Genomic DNA, 17,318 nt, shown 5'->3' with positions numbered 1-17,318 from the left:
GCTACCTTGTACACAAGGGCAATGTTTCAAAAGTTTGAGAAAGAACTAATACAAAGTACAGCATGTTTCCTAGAGCTCAAAACAGAGGATGCTTCAAAAGTTGTCTTTAATGTGAGCGAAAGGAAAAATTGGCAAACAAGAGTGGCAGAAGTCGTATATGTCAAAGATTCTGACCACGCATCGTGTAGCTGCAAAAAATTTGAATTTGTTGGGATTATTTGCAAGCACATCCTAGCATTGTTCAGAAGGGACCAGATTGAATATATGCCCGATAAATATATTTTGAAAAGGTGGAAGAAAACTACGAAAGCTGGATTGGTGTCAGATGCAAATGGCAACGAAATTAAAGACTCTGCAGATCCTGGTCTTTTAATAAAGCGGAGTACAATGTCCCGACTTGCTTCAGATGTGGTTGAGGATGCATTAATGTGTGAAGAAGGATGTGAGCTAGTGTCAGAGACTCTAAAAAGTTTGCGGGTGAAGTTGAAGTTGTTGAAGGATGGACCAAGTAATAACGAAGTTGGAGGGTCTAGCTCTCAAACACAATATATGAAAGACCCTAAGAGAGTGAGGTGCAAAGGAAGGTGGAAACAAGTAACAGGAGCAAAGGAAAAGCCAATGAAGCGAGGGATTCACACTGTCGGGAGTGTGGAGACATTGGTCATGATAGAAGACAATGCCCAAGAAATTTGAACACACCGTAAGATGTTAAAACTATTTATAATAACACCTAAAATTTGAATAGTTAAATTTTTTATGTGCTTGTGTTTGGTGTTTATGCAGGACATCACCGTCAAACAATGAGGAATCAACTCCAATAGATCTCAGTGACCCATTATTCGACGAATTTTACAGGATGCACGGACCTACCGAATGATTTATGTTTGTATTATACAAAGGCCGGTTGTTATGAAGGCTAATGATCAGGTTAAGTTTTCTATATGCAGTTTTATTTTATTTGTTTGTTCATGTCCACTGCTAATTGAAATGGAAATTTGGTTGGTTTACTTCTTGCATGAAATTTGGACACATGTTAATTTTACATGTCTTCTCCCTATTTGGAAATTTTCATAGACATTTGATAAAGTATCAAATTTTGAGTTTTGTGAAGAAGCAATGACTTTTACCATGTACAATGGGTAGTTTATGCTGAATTATGAACGAGTGACACAGATTCATTGATTATATCACAGGGTAATGTAGCATTTCCAGCAGGGAGCTGTTGTTTCCATCAGCAGTAATGATTTCCAGCACGAATCATTTCTAGCAACACTAATCATTTACAGCAGCAACCAATTTTTCCTAATGTTATGTTCTAGTGCTTGACTGGTTATTAAGATCTGACCTTGACTATGAAGCAATATTGGTGCACGATTTTGTAAACATTCGTACCTGAAGGATACTTGAAATTAGCACTATGTTGGAACACAATGATTAGAAATCAGCGTGTAAAATACAAACTACAATACAACATCTTCTATGCATGATAAGTACATTGCAGCTAATCACATTTCGAATGCTTGGAGAATATTAAAGTGTACACCAACATTTCAACTACTCGTAATTTCGCACACAAGAAAATTACATTGCAAAGCATTTTATGTGCTCCCTCTTAGCAATATCACGATCACCCCAACCAACTGAACAATGGTAGCCATATTCACTCGGTCGTATGGGTCAGCTTTTTCCGAGCAGCTTGCACGTGCTTATGGTCACTCTTGTCCCCACTCATATAGACGAAATAAATATTCAGCAATATTTGTAATATTTTGTTATATAAATAACCCATAAATCATTCACCAAAGAATGTATAGCACATTGGCATGTAAAGTGAATAAGGAGAGTGTTACTTATGACTGACGTGTCAATTTTTTCAAAAAAGTACGCCATCTGTTTAATGTGAAGGGACATGATAATACGACTTTACTGATTCCCAACGCGTGGTGATATTGACAACTTATTGAATAATATTTCAGTTTTTGCAAAATACAATTTTAGACACAAGGAATTGCAATACATAGTCCCAATAATTATATATGAAGCAAATGAAAGTAATACTTGTGTTATTATAAATTAGATAATGAACATTAAGGAAATATACTTCTAATTTGTCCCAGTTATATGTTGTTGTTTGTACTGTTTCATGTCACACTTTTTCTATCTTTCTTTATATTATATGTTTAGGGAATCCCTCAAAGCAACATATACTGTGAAAAATAAAATATTATGTGAAGTTCTAATCACTCATATAGACTAGGACAAATATTCAGTACTATTTCAAAATTGCTTGACTGGTGTCAGGCCATCGAACGATGTGATTTGACATGATAGAGATATTTACTACGAACCCAAGACGGAGCCATATTGACAACTTATTGAATAGCGTTGACGTGTTCAAAGATCTAGATGCACGCACCCATGATGGCTTCAGAGCATTGTCCAATTATTATATATGTGGATTATTATAACAAAACAGATACGTTTACAGCCTTTTATATTAAAGGAAACTAATTATTGTATTATTAAAACTTAGATAATTAATATTAGGGAAATATACTTGTGATGTTGGTTGTTGCAAAATATATAGCTAGGGTTAAGAGGAAAGTGAGTTATCTAAAGGCATTCAAAATTTTTCTTTATGAAATTGATGATTTCTAGCTTCCCCTAGTTGTATAACGTCACAAGGAGGCCGGAGTAATTTTCGGGGCATTTTTCCAATTTTCCTACTATTTATTTAACTTTTTTCAAGATTTTTGCACTAAAAAAAGCCAAAATAATCGCAAGATGACACCTGGCGCGATCTGAGCGCATCACCTTTCACCACTTGCACAAGTGTACGTCAATACACATGGCCACATCCTTGGTTTTTACCCTAAATTCTTATTTTATTGTTTTTTCTTATGAAATTCATAACTAAATACACAAAAATGATAAAAATGTTCCGAAAATTGATACGAACTCATTGACACTTCATCTTCCTTAATGAATTCCCCGTTTCATGGTTATTCATTTTAAAAGACAATTTCGAGCATTCACGGGAGATGCTTGTTGATGTAGGTTATCTAGGTTAAAGTTAACAACATATATAGCTAGGGTTAAGAGGAAAGTGAGTTATCTAAAGGCATTCAAATTTTTTCTTTATGAAATTGATGATTTCTAGCTTCCCCCAGTTGTTTAACGTCACAAGGAGGCCGGAGTAATTTTCGGGGCATTTTTCCAATTTTCCTACAATTTATTTAACTTTTTTCAAGATTTTTGCACTAAAAAAAGCCAAAATAATCGGAAGTTGACACCTGGCGCGATATGAGCGCATCACCTTTCACCACTTGCACAAGTGTACGTCAATACACATGGCCACATCCTTGGTTTTTACCCTAAATTCTTATTTTATTGTTTTTTCTTATGAAATTCATAACTAAATACACAAAAATGATAAAAATGTTCCGAAAATTGATACGAACTCATTGACACTTCATCTTCCTTACTGAATTCCCCGTTTCATGGTTATTCATTTTAAAAGACAATTTCGAGCATTCACGGGAGATGCTTGTTGATGTAGGTTATCTAGGTTAAAGTTAACGACATATATAGCTAGGGTTAAGAGGAAAGTGAGTTATCTAAAGGCATTCAAATTTTTTCTTTATGAAATTGATGATTTCTAGCTTCCCCCAGTTGTATAACGTCACAAGGAGGACGGAGTAATTTTCGGGGCATTTTTCCAATTTTCCTACAATTTATTTAACTTTTTTCAAGATTTTTGCACTAAAAAAAGCCAAAATAATCGGAAGTTGACACCTGGCGCGATCTGAGCGTATCACCTTTCACCACTTGCACAAGTGTACGTCAATACACATGGCCACATCCTTGGTTTTTACCCTAAATTCTTATTTTATTGTTTTTTCTTATGAAATTCATAACTAAATACACAAAAATGATAAAAATGTTCCGAAAATTGATACGAACTCATTGACACTTCATCTTCCTTACTGAATTCCCCGTTTCAAGGTTATTCATTTTAAAAGACAATTTCGAGCATTCACGGGAGATGCTTGTTGATGTAGGTTATCTAGGTTAAAGTTAACAACATATATAGCTAGGGTTAAGAGGAAAGTGAGTTATCTAAAGGCATTCAAATTTTTTCTTTATGAAATTGATGATTTCTAGCTTCCCCCAGTTGTATAACGTCACAAGGAGGACGGAGTAATTTTCGGGGCATTTTTCCAATTTTCCTACAATTTATTTAACTTTTTTCAAGATTTTTGCACTAAAAAAAGCCAAAATAATCGGAAGTTGACACCTGGCGCGATCTGAGCGCATCGCCTTTCACCACTTGCACAAGTGTACGTCAATACACATGGCCACATCCTTGGTTTTTACCCTAAATTCTTATTTTATTGTTTTTTCTTATGAAATTCATAACTAAATACACAAAAATGATAAAAATGTTCCGAAAATTGATACGAACTCATTGACACTTCATCTTCCTTACTGAATTCCCTGTTTCATGGTTACGCTATATTAGTATTTTATTATTATTTACCATACATTATTATTCTATTATTTTTTAACCTCTACATTTGTTAATTATATTTACTCGAAATTATTATTTTTATTGTTATTTTGAGTGAGAATAGACCACTTCTGGTGTTAATCAGTTTCTCTCTTCTTCAATTTGTTAATTTTTTTTTCCTTTATTAGGGTGAAGGGATGTTTTGAAAAATAAAAAGAACAAATTACATTCCAAGTATTGTATAACATCAAAAAAAAGTCCATGAATAACCCATTATTTGTATAGCTTAATTTACTGCATCCAAACATTTCATTCATTCATACAAAATTGACGAATTACTGACGACTGACATAATGGTCCCATAAGATAGTTTTACATTGCAAAGCATATTATTTGGTCCCTGTTAGCAATACCACGATGACCCCAACCAACTGAACAGCCGTAGCCGCAATTAGTCAGTCGTATTGGTCGGCTTCTTCCGAGCAGCTTTGACGTGCTTATGCTCACTCATGTCACCACCATCGTCTAGTATCTCTCTCACAGCATCAGGGGATACATAGTCCCAATTATAACTTGTATGAGTAGTTGCCGCAAATGCTCGGAAATTTTCGAATCCTTCGTTGAATGCCATCTCCAGTTCACTATGGTGCTCTTCGCATCGCATATGGTTCATCAAACAACCTTTAATTTCATCATTCATTACTGTATCCAACTCCTCTGCTTTCAACTTCCTTGTATGACTCAACTTCAAGTACTTGTTCTTTTGGGAGAACGCTTTGTTAACTCTAATGTTAAGATCAACCAGAATGGCCTCATCTTCAACACATTTCTCGTGCCACGAATTGATCAGTCTGGAATTATAATCTAGCTTGCTACTGACTGCATGTATTGCCTCTAATGGATCATCGGAGTCCCCCTCACTCCCAAATGATGTTGAAAATGGAAGGGGTCGGCGAGTACAACGTGGAAATGGAGCCTGCAACTCCAATTTTTCATATTCGACTGTGTTGTTGGCGCCTGAAGAGGATGACATGCTTGAATAATCCTATTTGTTTTTAGAGGATGAGGATTGCATATGCAATTTCGTTTGAGGAAGGGGACATAGCTTTATAGACCAACATACTAAAGCTTGCGTGTAGTCAACATATGTACTTTATTTCAATTTTTAAAAAGAGGTGTCAGGTTTTGCTTTTCAAGCATGTCAACCTCATTACACCACTGTCAGTGGTTGAAAGAAACTCAATGGAAGTGACATCTAGTTAGTGAACCCAACCACAGTGGTTAGGATTAAACTTAGATTGTATCAGACAAAAAATTAATTTATACATTGTCAACCAAATATTTTTTGGCGGGAACCTTTTTATTGGTATTACTATCACATCCTTCATAGAAACTCTCCCTCCACGAAAAACTGACTCCTCCACCGAATCTCTCTCCATCGACTGAAACTCTCTCCCTCCATAGAATGGATTTACTAACCAAGTTTGATGTCAGCATAATAAACACCCCTCCAAACAAAGACCGCCTTCGACACGCAAGTGAGTCACCAGACAAGCAGTGTCACATTCCTAGACAGAATGACCATTTTGTTGGAAGTTTTGAGTCTGAAAGGGTTCTTGGATTCTGGAAGGAGAGGCATCTTCAACTTGGTAATGAAATCCAAAGGGCAAGGGCACGTTTGGAATTTGTTGAAGGCCAAATTGAAGATGACAAAAGGCAGGCCAATCTGGATAGGGCGAAGTTGCAGCGCATGAAGCGTAGACACAAACGACTTCGGAGTGTAGCTGTTCAAAAATACAAGAACTCATCTAATGCAGTGGAGTCAAAGAAGCGTGTGATGCAAGCTGGATTCGACTACTTCCGGTCCTATGCAAAACTCGTCGTACCCGGGTTTGATTGGTCATCTATTACCTTTTCCGACGTTAACAAATATACTCACCAAGGGAAGTAACCATTTTGGTTATCGTGTTTGAGCAGAGGCAAATCAGTGGAATTGGAATTTTCGTTCAACTCTGCTTCAAACCTATTTTGATGCTTACTATTATGGAAGATTTCAACCTTCATATTTTGATGTCTTTAATGATGAGAACACGTGATGCAACGTGGCCATCTACTTCAGTCATATGTTGCTGCCATGTCCATTTTTGTGTGATCACGTATCAGATTTGGACATGGTTGCATCATATGCAATGTTGCCTTTATTTATTATATGTTAGGGCAAGGTTTATGGAAAAGCATTTGTGAGTGCGTTTGTGACAAGGTTATGTTATTGTTTTTTTGTACTGGTTCATCTCCTACTATTGTTTTCTTCCTTTATATTATATGTTTGTGGAATCCCTCAAAGTTAACATATACTATGAAAAAAATGCAGAGTGAATATATAATCACTTATATAGACTAGGACAAATATTCACTAATATTTTTAAATTGCTTGAGTGGTGTGAGGTTTTTCAAAAAAGTATGGCATTATTTTATGTGATTGGACATGATGGATATTTTGTACTGATTCCCGATGGACTACTTATTGAATACCTGTGACGGTTCATAACTCTAGACGCAGTTGCATATGGACTACTTATTGAATACCTCTGACGTGTTCAAAGCTCTAGGCGCAGTTACAATGATGGCTTCAAAGCAATGTGCAATTATTATATATGTACATTATTATAACAAAACAAAAACAGATTATGTTACATCCTTATATTTGAAAGGAAACTATTTCTTGTCTTATTACAAATTATATAATGAATATTAAGGAAATATACTTGTTAAAGTGAACAAACATATATACTTAGGGTTAAGAGGAAAGTCAGTTCTCTGAAACAATTTGGATTTTTTCATTGCGAAATGGATGCTTTATAGGTTCCTCTAGTTTTATAACGTCACAAGGAGGCCGGAGTAATTTTCGGGGCATTTTTACGATTTTCCGACTATTTATTACAATTTGTTCAAGTTGTTTGCACTAAAAAACCCCAAATAATCGCAAGTTGACACATGGGGCGATCTCAGTGCATACCTTTCACCACTTGCACAAGTGTACGTCAGTTGCAACCAAGCATTCTTGTTTTTTACCCTAAATTCTTATTTTATTGTTTTGCCTTACAAAATTCATAACTAAAAACACAAAAATGATAAAAAAAAACTTCCGAAAATTGCTACGAATTCATTGAGGCTTCATCTTTCTTACTGAATTCCCCGTTTCGTGGTGACGCTAAATTATTATGATATTGTTCTTTACCCTAAATTATTATTATATGACTTTTTACCTTCTATATTTATTAATTTTATTGACCCTAATTTTTTTTTTTGTAATTTTGTTATGCGAAAAGACCATTTCAGGTGCCAATTAGTTTCTCTCTTCTTCAATTTCTTAACTTCTAATTTTTATTAGGGTTAAGGGATGTTTTGAAAAAGTAAATGAAAAAAATACATGTCAACCATTGTATGGCATCAGAAAAAAATTAGTTTAGGATATGATAAGTGGGAAAATGTCTTTTCCAAGCACTGGTGAACAGACAGCTCACTCCATGCACGCCTTTTCGTTTACCAAATATTAAGATTGTAGTTGGGCAAAATATCTAAGTCAGTAAAATGTCATATTACCCATCTCTGATGTCAGTAAGCATTCAAGTATACAAATATATATACGTAGATTTATATATAAAACGGTTTATGATTGCACAAACACCAGACAAAATACATTAAAACCCAACATTTGGCCAACGTAGCCAGCCAACGTAGAACTGAAGAGAAGCAAGTCCAGAAAGCATAAAAACCTTAAACACATACTACAACTAATTATAAGGGTATGGATTCCCTGGCACAACATACACACGCATTACCTTGAACCAAAAAACACTCTCACGGTGCCATTTGCATCGATTGCAACAAGTCTAGAACGAAGGATTTATCTTTGCTTCAGTAGGCCAGCCTTCAATAACAAAACACCATTCGTTGTTGTTACAAGCGCTGCAATGATTGAACTTAATCTTCCCATAGTAAAACATATCTACGATATGTCTTGCAACATTCCAAACTCGGCTTAATCTTCGTCTCAAAGCATCCCTGGTTCCTTTCATATCAATGTTGTTACGTTGATTCAAAGAACACAAAAATTCTAATGCATCCTCTTTTGACTGACCAATTCCAGACATGCCAAGAAGTCCAACTATATATGCCGCTTCCATATGGCCTGCCGTGGCTGCGATGCGCATCCCATACAACGCTTCCACGTTACCATGCATGAAAAACACTTCGAACGCCTCTCTAAATATCGACTCAGGGTTCTCGCAAGCTCTGCATTGTTGCAAGAAAAGCTGGACCGCAGGATTAGCATGGTACCAGCTAGGATGGTCTGGGTACTTAGCCATTGAAATGGTGTTCCACACTTGTGGAGTGTTTGCCAATGTCCGGAATAATGGGCACACAGATGCCATACGGAAGAGATCTTCCGAAGATTGGGTTGCCACGTATAACATCACTTTAAATCAAGCCAACTCCGGGTTGAAGGCTTGGGGCATCTCCAAATGGATATGCTTCCTTCTCTTTCCTCCGACTGTAGTGAAATATTTGGAATTCATGTGTTTCTATTTTTTTTGGAATGGAACGATTTGAGGAGTGGAAGAGGGGAGAAATGAGAATAGATGGGGTTTTGGTTCTGTTATAAGGTGTGTTTGTTGTACCGTTTGGAAAATGTGTTTCCACTTGAGGTTTTTCTCACTTGACCCTTTTTAAAGAAACTGAACCAACACCCTAAAACTAGAGAAAAACAGAAGAGAAGGAAAATGTCATCGAAATGCAAAGTCAGACAGTCAAAAGGTAAATTAAGAACCTATATGCATAGCCATTTTTAGGATTTTCCCGCCATTTTTATGTCAATGAAACAAATGTGACGGATTACTGACTAGTCACAGAACGTCCCATCACATAACTTTTCATTTTCCCACACCGAAATATAGTAGTAATGTTATTAAAATGTGATGGATGTTTATCCAACTAGTTGGTTTAATGAAATATAATGAAAATAATATAGGGTTTAGGGCAGTTTTCCCTCAATTTTCATATTGGGTTTTGGTAGTTAAATATTATATTGGTTTATGGGGTAAACGGTGCCCCATATCTGACGGTACATGTGTCGAAAGCATGCCCAACCCACCCACAGACAGAAAAGAGGATATAATCGCATTTGGGCAGAGATGAGAGAGCTCTGAGTCCGAAGAGGTTTGAGTGAGAAGATCTGAGTGAGAAGGTATGAGTCCGAAGAGGTTTCAGTGAGAAGATTTGAGTGAGAAAAGGTACAAGTGAGAAGATTCAACATGTCTTCATCTTCATCTCCTGGTCAAACAAAGAGGTGTCCGTACTATGGAGCTGCAATGGTGCTTCAGGTTTCAAAATCAGAAAAAAATCGAGGGAAGCCATTTTGGAAGTGCCTAACCTCCTATGTAAGTTTTCATTTCCAGAATATGTATGTGGGTGAAAAAAACCTTGGTCTAACTCTGACACAATTATTTTGCATATATGATGCCTGCAATTAGGGAGCCACCAGTTGCAATGGATTTGAATGGGTTGATGTAACTTCCACTCAAGCAGAACAGCCAGATGACACGTATGATGCTACGGTGCTGAATATGTTGAAGTCCATTAAGGACTTGGTATTAGTTTTATTACTGTTATCAATTTTAATATTATTTGTTCTTTTAATGACCAATTAAGTGCACAGTTTCAAGGATTGTAAAAGTTCTCCCCAGAAAGACATGTTGCACGCACCACCAATGAGTTTTCAAACCCATTTTGTAATATTTGTTCTTGAAATAGGTGGATTGGCATTGAGTTTAAATTATTGTTCTTGAAATAGGTAGATTGTTTATTGGCGTATACTAAAGGTTTATTGATTGTTTACTGCATGTATATCGCATGTTATAGCGCGGATATTGGATGTTTATTGAAGGTTTATTGATTGTTTACTGTATGTATATCGCATGTTATTGCTCGGATATTGGATGTATATTGAAGGTTTATTGATTGTTTACTGTATGTGTATCGCATGTTATTTATCGGATATTGGATGTTTATTGAAGGTTTATTGATTGTGTACTGCATGTGTATCGCATGTTATTTATCGGATATTGGATGTTTATTGAAGGTTTATTGATTGTTTACTGCATCTGTATCGCATGTTATTTATCGGATATTGGATGTTTATTGAAGGTTTATTGATTGTTTACTGCATGTATTTCCCATGTTAGTGTCCGATATTGAATGTTTATTGAAGGTTTATTGATTGTTTATTAGTAGGAAGAACAACTATTCAGTAGAATTTCCTAATCGATACGACTCCCTTATGGATGGTGAAATTAGGGACTGATGTATATTGCATGTCTATTGCGTATAGATTGCATGTGTATTGCGTGTATATTGCTTGTCTGTTGCCTGTGTATTGTTGTTTATTTCCTTCGTAAGCAATAAACAATCAATATACACGCAATAAATGTACGCTATGCACGCAATAGACAAGCAATATAGACGCAATAGACAAGCAATATAGATGCACCAATATACATTACTTTTATGCTACTGAGCTGCCCAAGACCAATAAAATAAAGAAAATCAACGAATTTATTAACCGATTATAAAGGAAAGAGGGATTCAAACCCGATGGGCGGTATGGAACCAATAGGAAGTTTTTATAGCATTGCAGATGGGAAATGTTTATTGAAGTTTTATTGAGGTTTATTGACGGTTTACTAAATATTTACTGAAGGTTTACTGCATGTATATCGCATGTGTTTCTATAAAGAGGGCATGGTTGAATAAAACATTGGAGGCGAGGGCATAGCCGCCTATTTCCCTTACAGAATTACAATCAATACACACGCAACCCATTGCGATTAAGTTAAGGCATGGTGAACGGCTTAAAGATTGGGATCTGATATTTGGAATGGTGGCTTGGATAAATCATGACATATTACTTTGCAATAATGTAATACACTTTAAAAAGCCATCAGTCATTGTTCACATATGCAGTCTTCCAATCCCAATTCAATGCAGTTTGGTTAAGGTTATGTAAATGTCGTGAAGGAGTTAGGGCAATATTACAGAGATGTTTGTTTCATTAAATCCAAAAAAACTTTACACTCCAGATGCACATTCTATGTATGGGAATGACATGTGCCTAACTTCAAAAACGCATATGCCTATCCATTTACATTTGCCCACGTGCACTAGATTTACAGATCCATTTACTTTTCTCCTCACTAAGCCTCTGCATCTCCATTTCAGATTCTTCATTTTTCTGTCTATGCTCTGCATCCAGCTACTATATACATTTAGCCTAATATGAGAATAAACGTAGCGTAGTATCACACTAATCAAAATGAAAGCATGCATCCGCTATAATAATATTTTGATTCTAATTGTTGTCCAATAACTTAAACTTAAAATTATGTATAAAAATACACTAAGATTGAGAAAGACAAAGAAGAATTGAGGAGCAGAGGTAGAATTCGAAAAGGAGCCGTGGATCTGTATTGTGTATTTACATGACTTTCAAATTGGAGATTTTCAAAACCAATTTAATCATCACGTACTTGAACCCATTTCAACCACTATCATGGCATGTAAGCATCTCCCCGTAATATCTCTGCAGCCAACTTCAACCGGAAAAAGGGCATGTTCTGCGCGGTGCAAGTAGCTAACGGAATCTCAGCGCTCAAAAGCTCAATGTACTTCAACACAAACATGCCACAATCGCCTCTGAAGCAAATCAAGAACTCGATCAATTCAAGTAATGACATTGTAACGTAATTGACAATTTCAAGTAATAAAATTAAAGAAAAAGTTGTGCTCATTGATTAGATTGTTGTGGAACATCCACACGTTCTATTGGCCATGGACACCACCAATCTCTGCTGCAGTCGTTTGCGTAAACACCTTCTTCATAAAAGTCGATGGAGTTGAGAAGATTTGGAATCGTAATTGAAAGCGGGGCGAGTTCTTCCTTTAACATCTCATCTGGAATAAGTGAAACCATTGAATCGTACACTTTGATTTCACACTTAACCAGATCAATCATTAGAGCCACCCAATGCTTATGCTTCGTCAACATACAAGGGGCATACACCTTATACACGTTCTGCCAATCCACCCCACACGCCGGAACCTTGCCATTTACAACGTTCACTAAACTGTTTCTAATTTTCCACCCAGCCTGCTCTTTTTTTCTTTTATTATCCACAAAGCAAGTATGGATGTGATTCTGTGAAATAGAAAACAATCAATGGTTAAACACCTCCACAAAGCAAGTATGGATAATTTGTAATTATTAACTGCACTTGGTCAAGCCCTATGACATACCATGAAAAATACATCTGTCGTTGTCCAGTTCGATATTTCTACAACCTCCAAATCTTGTTGTCGCTTCCGGATGAGATACAACCCCAAATCAATGTGCTGCACATGTTTTTCTGGTCAATCTCATAATCTATGTACATTAAAACAAATGCATAATCAATTAAACTTACATCTCCTGTCAGCCAACCGTCAGCTTTTACGAGGGAAGCGAAGAATTCAATCTCAGCTTCCACGTGGCCAAATTGCATCACTAAACTGTGAATATAACAAAGTTTTAGATCACAACAATTTAAAAATATATACACTAATGCCTTCTATCTCAAAAAACAAGGGACTTACTTTGGGTTAAGGCGCCATTCCCAACAAAGTTTCAGCAATTTCACCATATCATCATGCGGAATCGCCTTCATTGGGTCTAACATCCGAAGTCGGGTTGTCTTTGGCACAGTTTTTTTCACCAATTCACTAGCTTCAATGATCTTCCACATAGGAATAATCCTCTTTCTCTTTCGTAATTGGACCCCTTGTTCCACAGCTTTACCTTTATCATTCAACCAAACGTTCAACTCAGATAGCACAGCTGTAGGTTGATCCAAATCAATATCCCCGAGAGTAAACTCAACAGTTGTCCCCGCCGTGCTCTCACCAATGTCATCACAAACCAAAACAACTTCATCATCCGCTTCCTCACATTCCTTTATTTGCACTTCATTTTCCTCACTTTTTTTTCTTTTCACTTCCTTGCCCTCCCTTCTTTTTCTTTGCGGATCCTCTCCATCACTGCTTTTTCTTTGCAGTTCCCCTCAGTCACTGCTTTTTCTTTGCAGTTCCTCTCCCTCACTGTTTTTTCTTTTCACTTCCTCTCCCTCACTGCTCTTTCTTTGCAGTTCCTCTCCCTCATTGCTTTTTCTTTTCACTTCCTCTCCCTCACTGCTCTTTCTTTGGGCTTCCTCTCCCTTGCTGCTTTTTATTTTCACTTGCTCTCCCTCTCTTCTTTTCCTTTGCGCTTCCTCTACCTCACTTGGTTTTCTTTGCACTTCACCCCCTTCAATCCCCTCCTCGTCCTTTTCCTCTCCCTCATATATGTTACTTGGCCCTTCATCCCATTCACTATCATCCATTTCGTCAGATCCCTTAAATAGATGTGAGATGGCACAACGATTCGTCCTCTCTTTCAGTAAAGCTAGGTCCCTCCTTACTTCCTGCTCAAACTGAGGACCTAAACAGTGGTCCAAAAGTTTTTCCATCCATATGACCTTTAACTCAAGGACGTCATTTTCCCGCTTTACTTGAAACAACTCGGACCTCAACAAGCTTACCAGCTTGTTCAACTCATCAAGATCAGCACATGAAGAAGGAATTGACTCTGCCGAGACAACAGCAGGGCGATCCTGTGGCCAACTCCAATATGATTGTCTCATTTCCTCTTCACTCGGACGTAGCGCCCGCAACTGAACTGACTGTTTCAGAATACATACAATATTCATATTCAATCATTCTACTTAATAATTTCATTGAATCTTATAAACAGTTTCAAGGGCTGCAAACCAAACCTCTTTGCTCTGGAAAAAATAATTGTTCAACTTCCTCATCTCGGGCATAGACGTAGTCGTTCTCCATCGCAAAATACGCGGGACAGCTGTTGGATCAACAACCTTGCAGTAATTCAGGTCCACCATTCTAGGAATTAATTCATATACCCAAATCTACACAATTCACAGGACAAAAGTCATTATTTAAGTTTTAAAGTTCACAAAGCATAACTGACATGAACATTATTACCATGTACCTAGAAAGCATACGTGAAACCTTTAAAACTCCACCCACCCCTTTGCACTTCACCATGCTTATGCTTCTTGCCCTTCTCATTTTTCCGGCTTGTTCCCGTTACCTTACTTTTCCCCTTCTCTCTTCCCTCTTCATTTTCAAAGCTTTTCGTATACTTTGTTGGTGCAGAAAATAGACTGTCTTGGGTTTTGTCAAACGACACCGAACCCCACGGATACCTGTTGAACGCATCCAAGTCCTCTACAAGGGTCAGGTAATTTACATTGATGTTCAAATGCTTGTCCCTTCCCAAAACCACTAACTCAGCAAAGTAAACAAGAGCTAGCTTGTAGACGTCATCTCTCTCTTTGCACCTCATAAATGCTTCTTCTAAAGCATTACATGTAATTCCTTTGTCTATAAAATATCTTTTCTGAAGTCTAATTTCAGCACTTTCTCCACTGGAAACTTCAGGCACTTCCCCAAAACGAAGCCCCAAGATCAAACAGAAATCCTGACAAGTAAACTGAGCAACGTCGCACCCTATTAAGAAACTCAGTCCATCCAAGTCTTTCACACCCTGCCCCGCCACTCGACGCAACACAACTCCATGCACAATCTGCCCGCTAAACTGAATCTTGTCTATATTCAGAAGATGGCCAAAGCATGATGTCTTGAATTGTTCTAATTGTTCCGCACTCAACTTCGCTCGAATTGCAGCTAGGGTTGAATTTGCATGTGAGCAGTTGTTCACCCGTGACGCATATGCCTCTGACTCTGGCCATACCAGCTGCACGTTGGATCCCATTTCCTAAAATACAAGATGAAATAACGTTAACACATATACTACCACCACGTATTTGCACAATCATATTGGTATTTAGTATTTACATAACTAGTCAACCAGGCACATTACAAATTTTATGAAGTACATGCGCATAGGGATTACTGATCACAGCCTTTAACATCATCAAAGCAATATGACAAATTTTGTGCAAATACCTGTTAATGCAATGATTCTGTGAATTACAACCAATAGCATGTGTTTTATTTTTGGATACAAACTCCAATCAATGGTTGATGCATGAGTGAGTGTGAGTGCAATCTAGGCAAGTTCTGCACTTCACACACATGACAATTATTGTCATCTCATACACAACACAAAATAAATAAATAAATAAGAAAGATAGTGGAAGGAAGCAAAGCAAAGCATCTGCTCTGCTATCTGATTGCTAAGCCATTGCCACATCCTTCTTTCTTTCTAGCTTTTTCTTCAGTCAGCCACTATGATCATGGATCAACCTTCATTTCAAATGCTTTGCACTTTTATTCATGACTTTATTATTATATCTTCTCATTTTTCACAGGCAAATTTAGCAACAAGGGAAATAATATTTATTTCAAAAAATATATATATTCTAGCGCCAGAGATATGTTATTGACATGTTATTGACTTGAGGGTCTCCTCCAATTCAACACCATTATCTTATTCATATCATTATTGATATGTTATTGACATGTTATGTTTTTGACTTGATTTTCATTCATTTTTTAACATATACACAAGCAAAAATTAACATGCAAGTGAAGCACAAGGAAGAGATGCCAAATCCAACAACATTGATGGTACAAATTGGGGAAAACCTTTACTCTAACCCTAAACTCAAATTCCATAAATTACTCACCAAATGTTGGTTATTGAACAATCGCAAGGTGTCTGTGCGGGGTCTTTGTGCGGCTTTGCTCCACAAATGGAACCTTTCACTTCCAACAAATACGGCTTCTCTCCTTCCCCTTCCACTGCTTCGCCACTTCACTGTTTCGGAATCCACGCCTTTGTCCCTTCCACTCAAAATATATACTTTTTCAGGGTTTAGAGAATAGAGTTGCGTTGCGTTCAACCGTTGCCTTCAACCGTCGTTAACCGTTGCCTTCAACCTTTTCTCAGAGCTTAGCAGTTTCTCAGAGCTATGGGTTTTAGAGTGATGGGTTTTTTCTGTTCAAACTTCGAACTGATTTTTTCTGTTCAAACTTCGAACTTGCCTCTTTTTTTTTTTTTTTTGGGACCAACTTCAATGCTGGATATTAAATTCGGGTTTGGGTTCCTCACCTACCCGATTGCAAAACTTTATCTCAATTCTCCCTAGCCTTTGGATTGATCTGATGGCTATAAAGTGAACCCCTTATAACTTACCACTTATAACTTTCCACTCATTATAGTCTGACCTCTTTTTTTAGGCTTCAAACATCTTGAATTCTATGGAATCATCTTGAACTCGAAGCTTGAGCGTGCCTTCTTCAACATATGAGTGTCCCAGTTGTAGCAAGGAAAGGACGACCAAGAAGGATTGAAATTTTTTGGTCTTCCTTCATGTCAAGCACAAGAAAATCGACGGGCTACATGAATTGGTTTACTTTGATCAACACATCTTCTACAAGGCCCTTAGGATATGTCACGGAGTGATTTGCTAGTTGTATGCTCACAAAAGTCTCCTTAAGGTCACTTAAATTCAAAGATTCCTAAACAGAAAACGGCATCAACTTAATTGAAGCACCTAAGTCTAATAAAGCATGTTCAAGCATTTTATTGCCAATTGTACAAGGTATAGTAAAACTCCCTAGATCTTTAGTTTAGGAGGCAATGTACGCAATAGTGCAGAGACTTCCTCACTTAAGGCCACAATTTCATTCT

The 17,318-nt window shown here is 37.1% G+C and overlaps 2 protein-coding genes and 1 long non-coding RNA gene across 3 annotated transcripts; 1 reads left to right on the top strand and 2 right to left on the bottom strand.

Moving 5' to 3' along the window:
* Positions 1 to 635: 635 nt before the first annotated feature.
* LOC148294784 (uncharacterized) lies at positions 636 to 1,389 on the top strand. The gene is made up of 3 exons (XR_015835023.1): positions 636 to 700; positions 784 to 927; positions 1,194 to 1,389. It is a non-coding gene; the product is annotated as an uncharacterized LOC148294784 (long non-coding RNA).
* A 10,964-nt stretch (positions 1,390 to 12,353) lies between these two features.
* On the bottom strand, positions 12,354 to 13,585 carry LOC110758956 (uncharacterized). Its single transcript, XM_021960937.2, has 4 exons — positions 13,199 to 13,585; positions 13,030 to 13,114; positions 12,863 to 12,958; positions 12,354 to 12,764 (listed from the first exon to the last, which is right to left on the bottom strand). Exons 1-4 carry the CDS (start codon positions 13,345 to 13,347, stop codon positions 12,354 to 12,356), a joined length of 741 nt encoding a protein of 246 aa, XP_021816629.2. The 5' UTR covers positions 13,348 to 13,585.
* Positions 13,586 to 14,648: 1,063 nt separating this feature from the next.
* LOC148294783 (uncharacterized) lies at positions 14,649 to 16,455 on the bottom strand. The gene is made up of 2 exons (XM_088251895.1): positions 16,312 to 16,455; positions 14,649 to 15,437 (listed from the first exon to the last, which is right to left on the bottom strand). The coding sequence occupies exon 2, from the start codon at positions 15,432 to 15,434 to the stop codon at positions 14,649 to 14,651; it is 786 nt and encodes a 261-aa protein (XP_088108021.1). The 5' UTR covers positions 15,435 to 15,437; positions 16,312 to 16,455.
* Positions 16,456 to 17,318: the final 863 nt, after the last annotated feature.

The sequence above is a fragment of the Prunus avium genome, chromosome 4 (genome assembly GCF_965620075.1).
Source record: "Prunus avium chromosome 4, drPruAviu1.hap1.1, whole genome shotgun sequence".
NCBI lineage: Eukaryota > Viridiplantae > Streptophyta > Magnoliopsida > Rosales > Rosaceae > Prunus > Prunus avium.
This window is presented reverse-complemented; position numbering and strand designations above follow the sequence as displayed.

Bases quoted from the DNA above. Each gene is read 5' to 3' on its own strand.
- LOC148294783 (XM_088251895.1), bottom strand. From the start codon at position 15,434: ATGGGATCCAACGTGCAGCTGGTATGGCCAGAGTCAGAGGCATATGCG.
- LOC110758956 (XM_021960937.2), bottom strand. From the start codon at position 13,347: ATGTGGAAGATCATTGAAGCTAGTGAATTGGTGAAAAAAACTGTGCCA. The intron at 13,115-13,198 runs GTAAGTCCCTTG...TTATATTCACAG, and splicing joins GAATGGCGCCTTAACCCAAA to TTTAGTGATGCAATTTGGCC. The intron at 12,959-13,029 runs GTAAGTTTAATT...AAACATGTGCAG, and splicing joins ACGGTTGGCTGACAGGAGAT to CACATTGATTTGGGGTTGTA.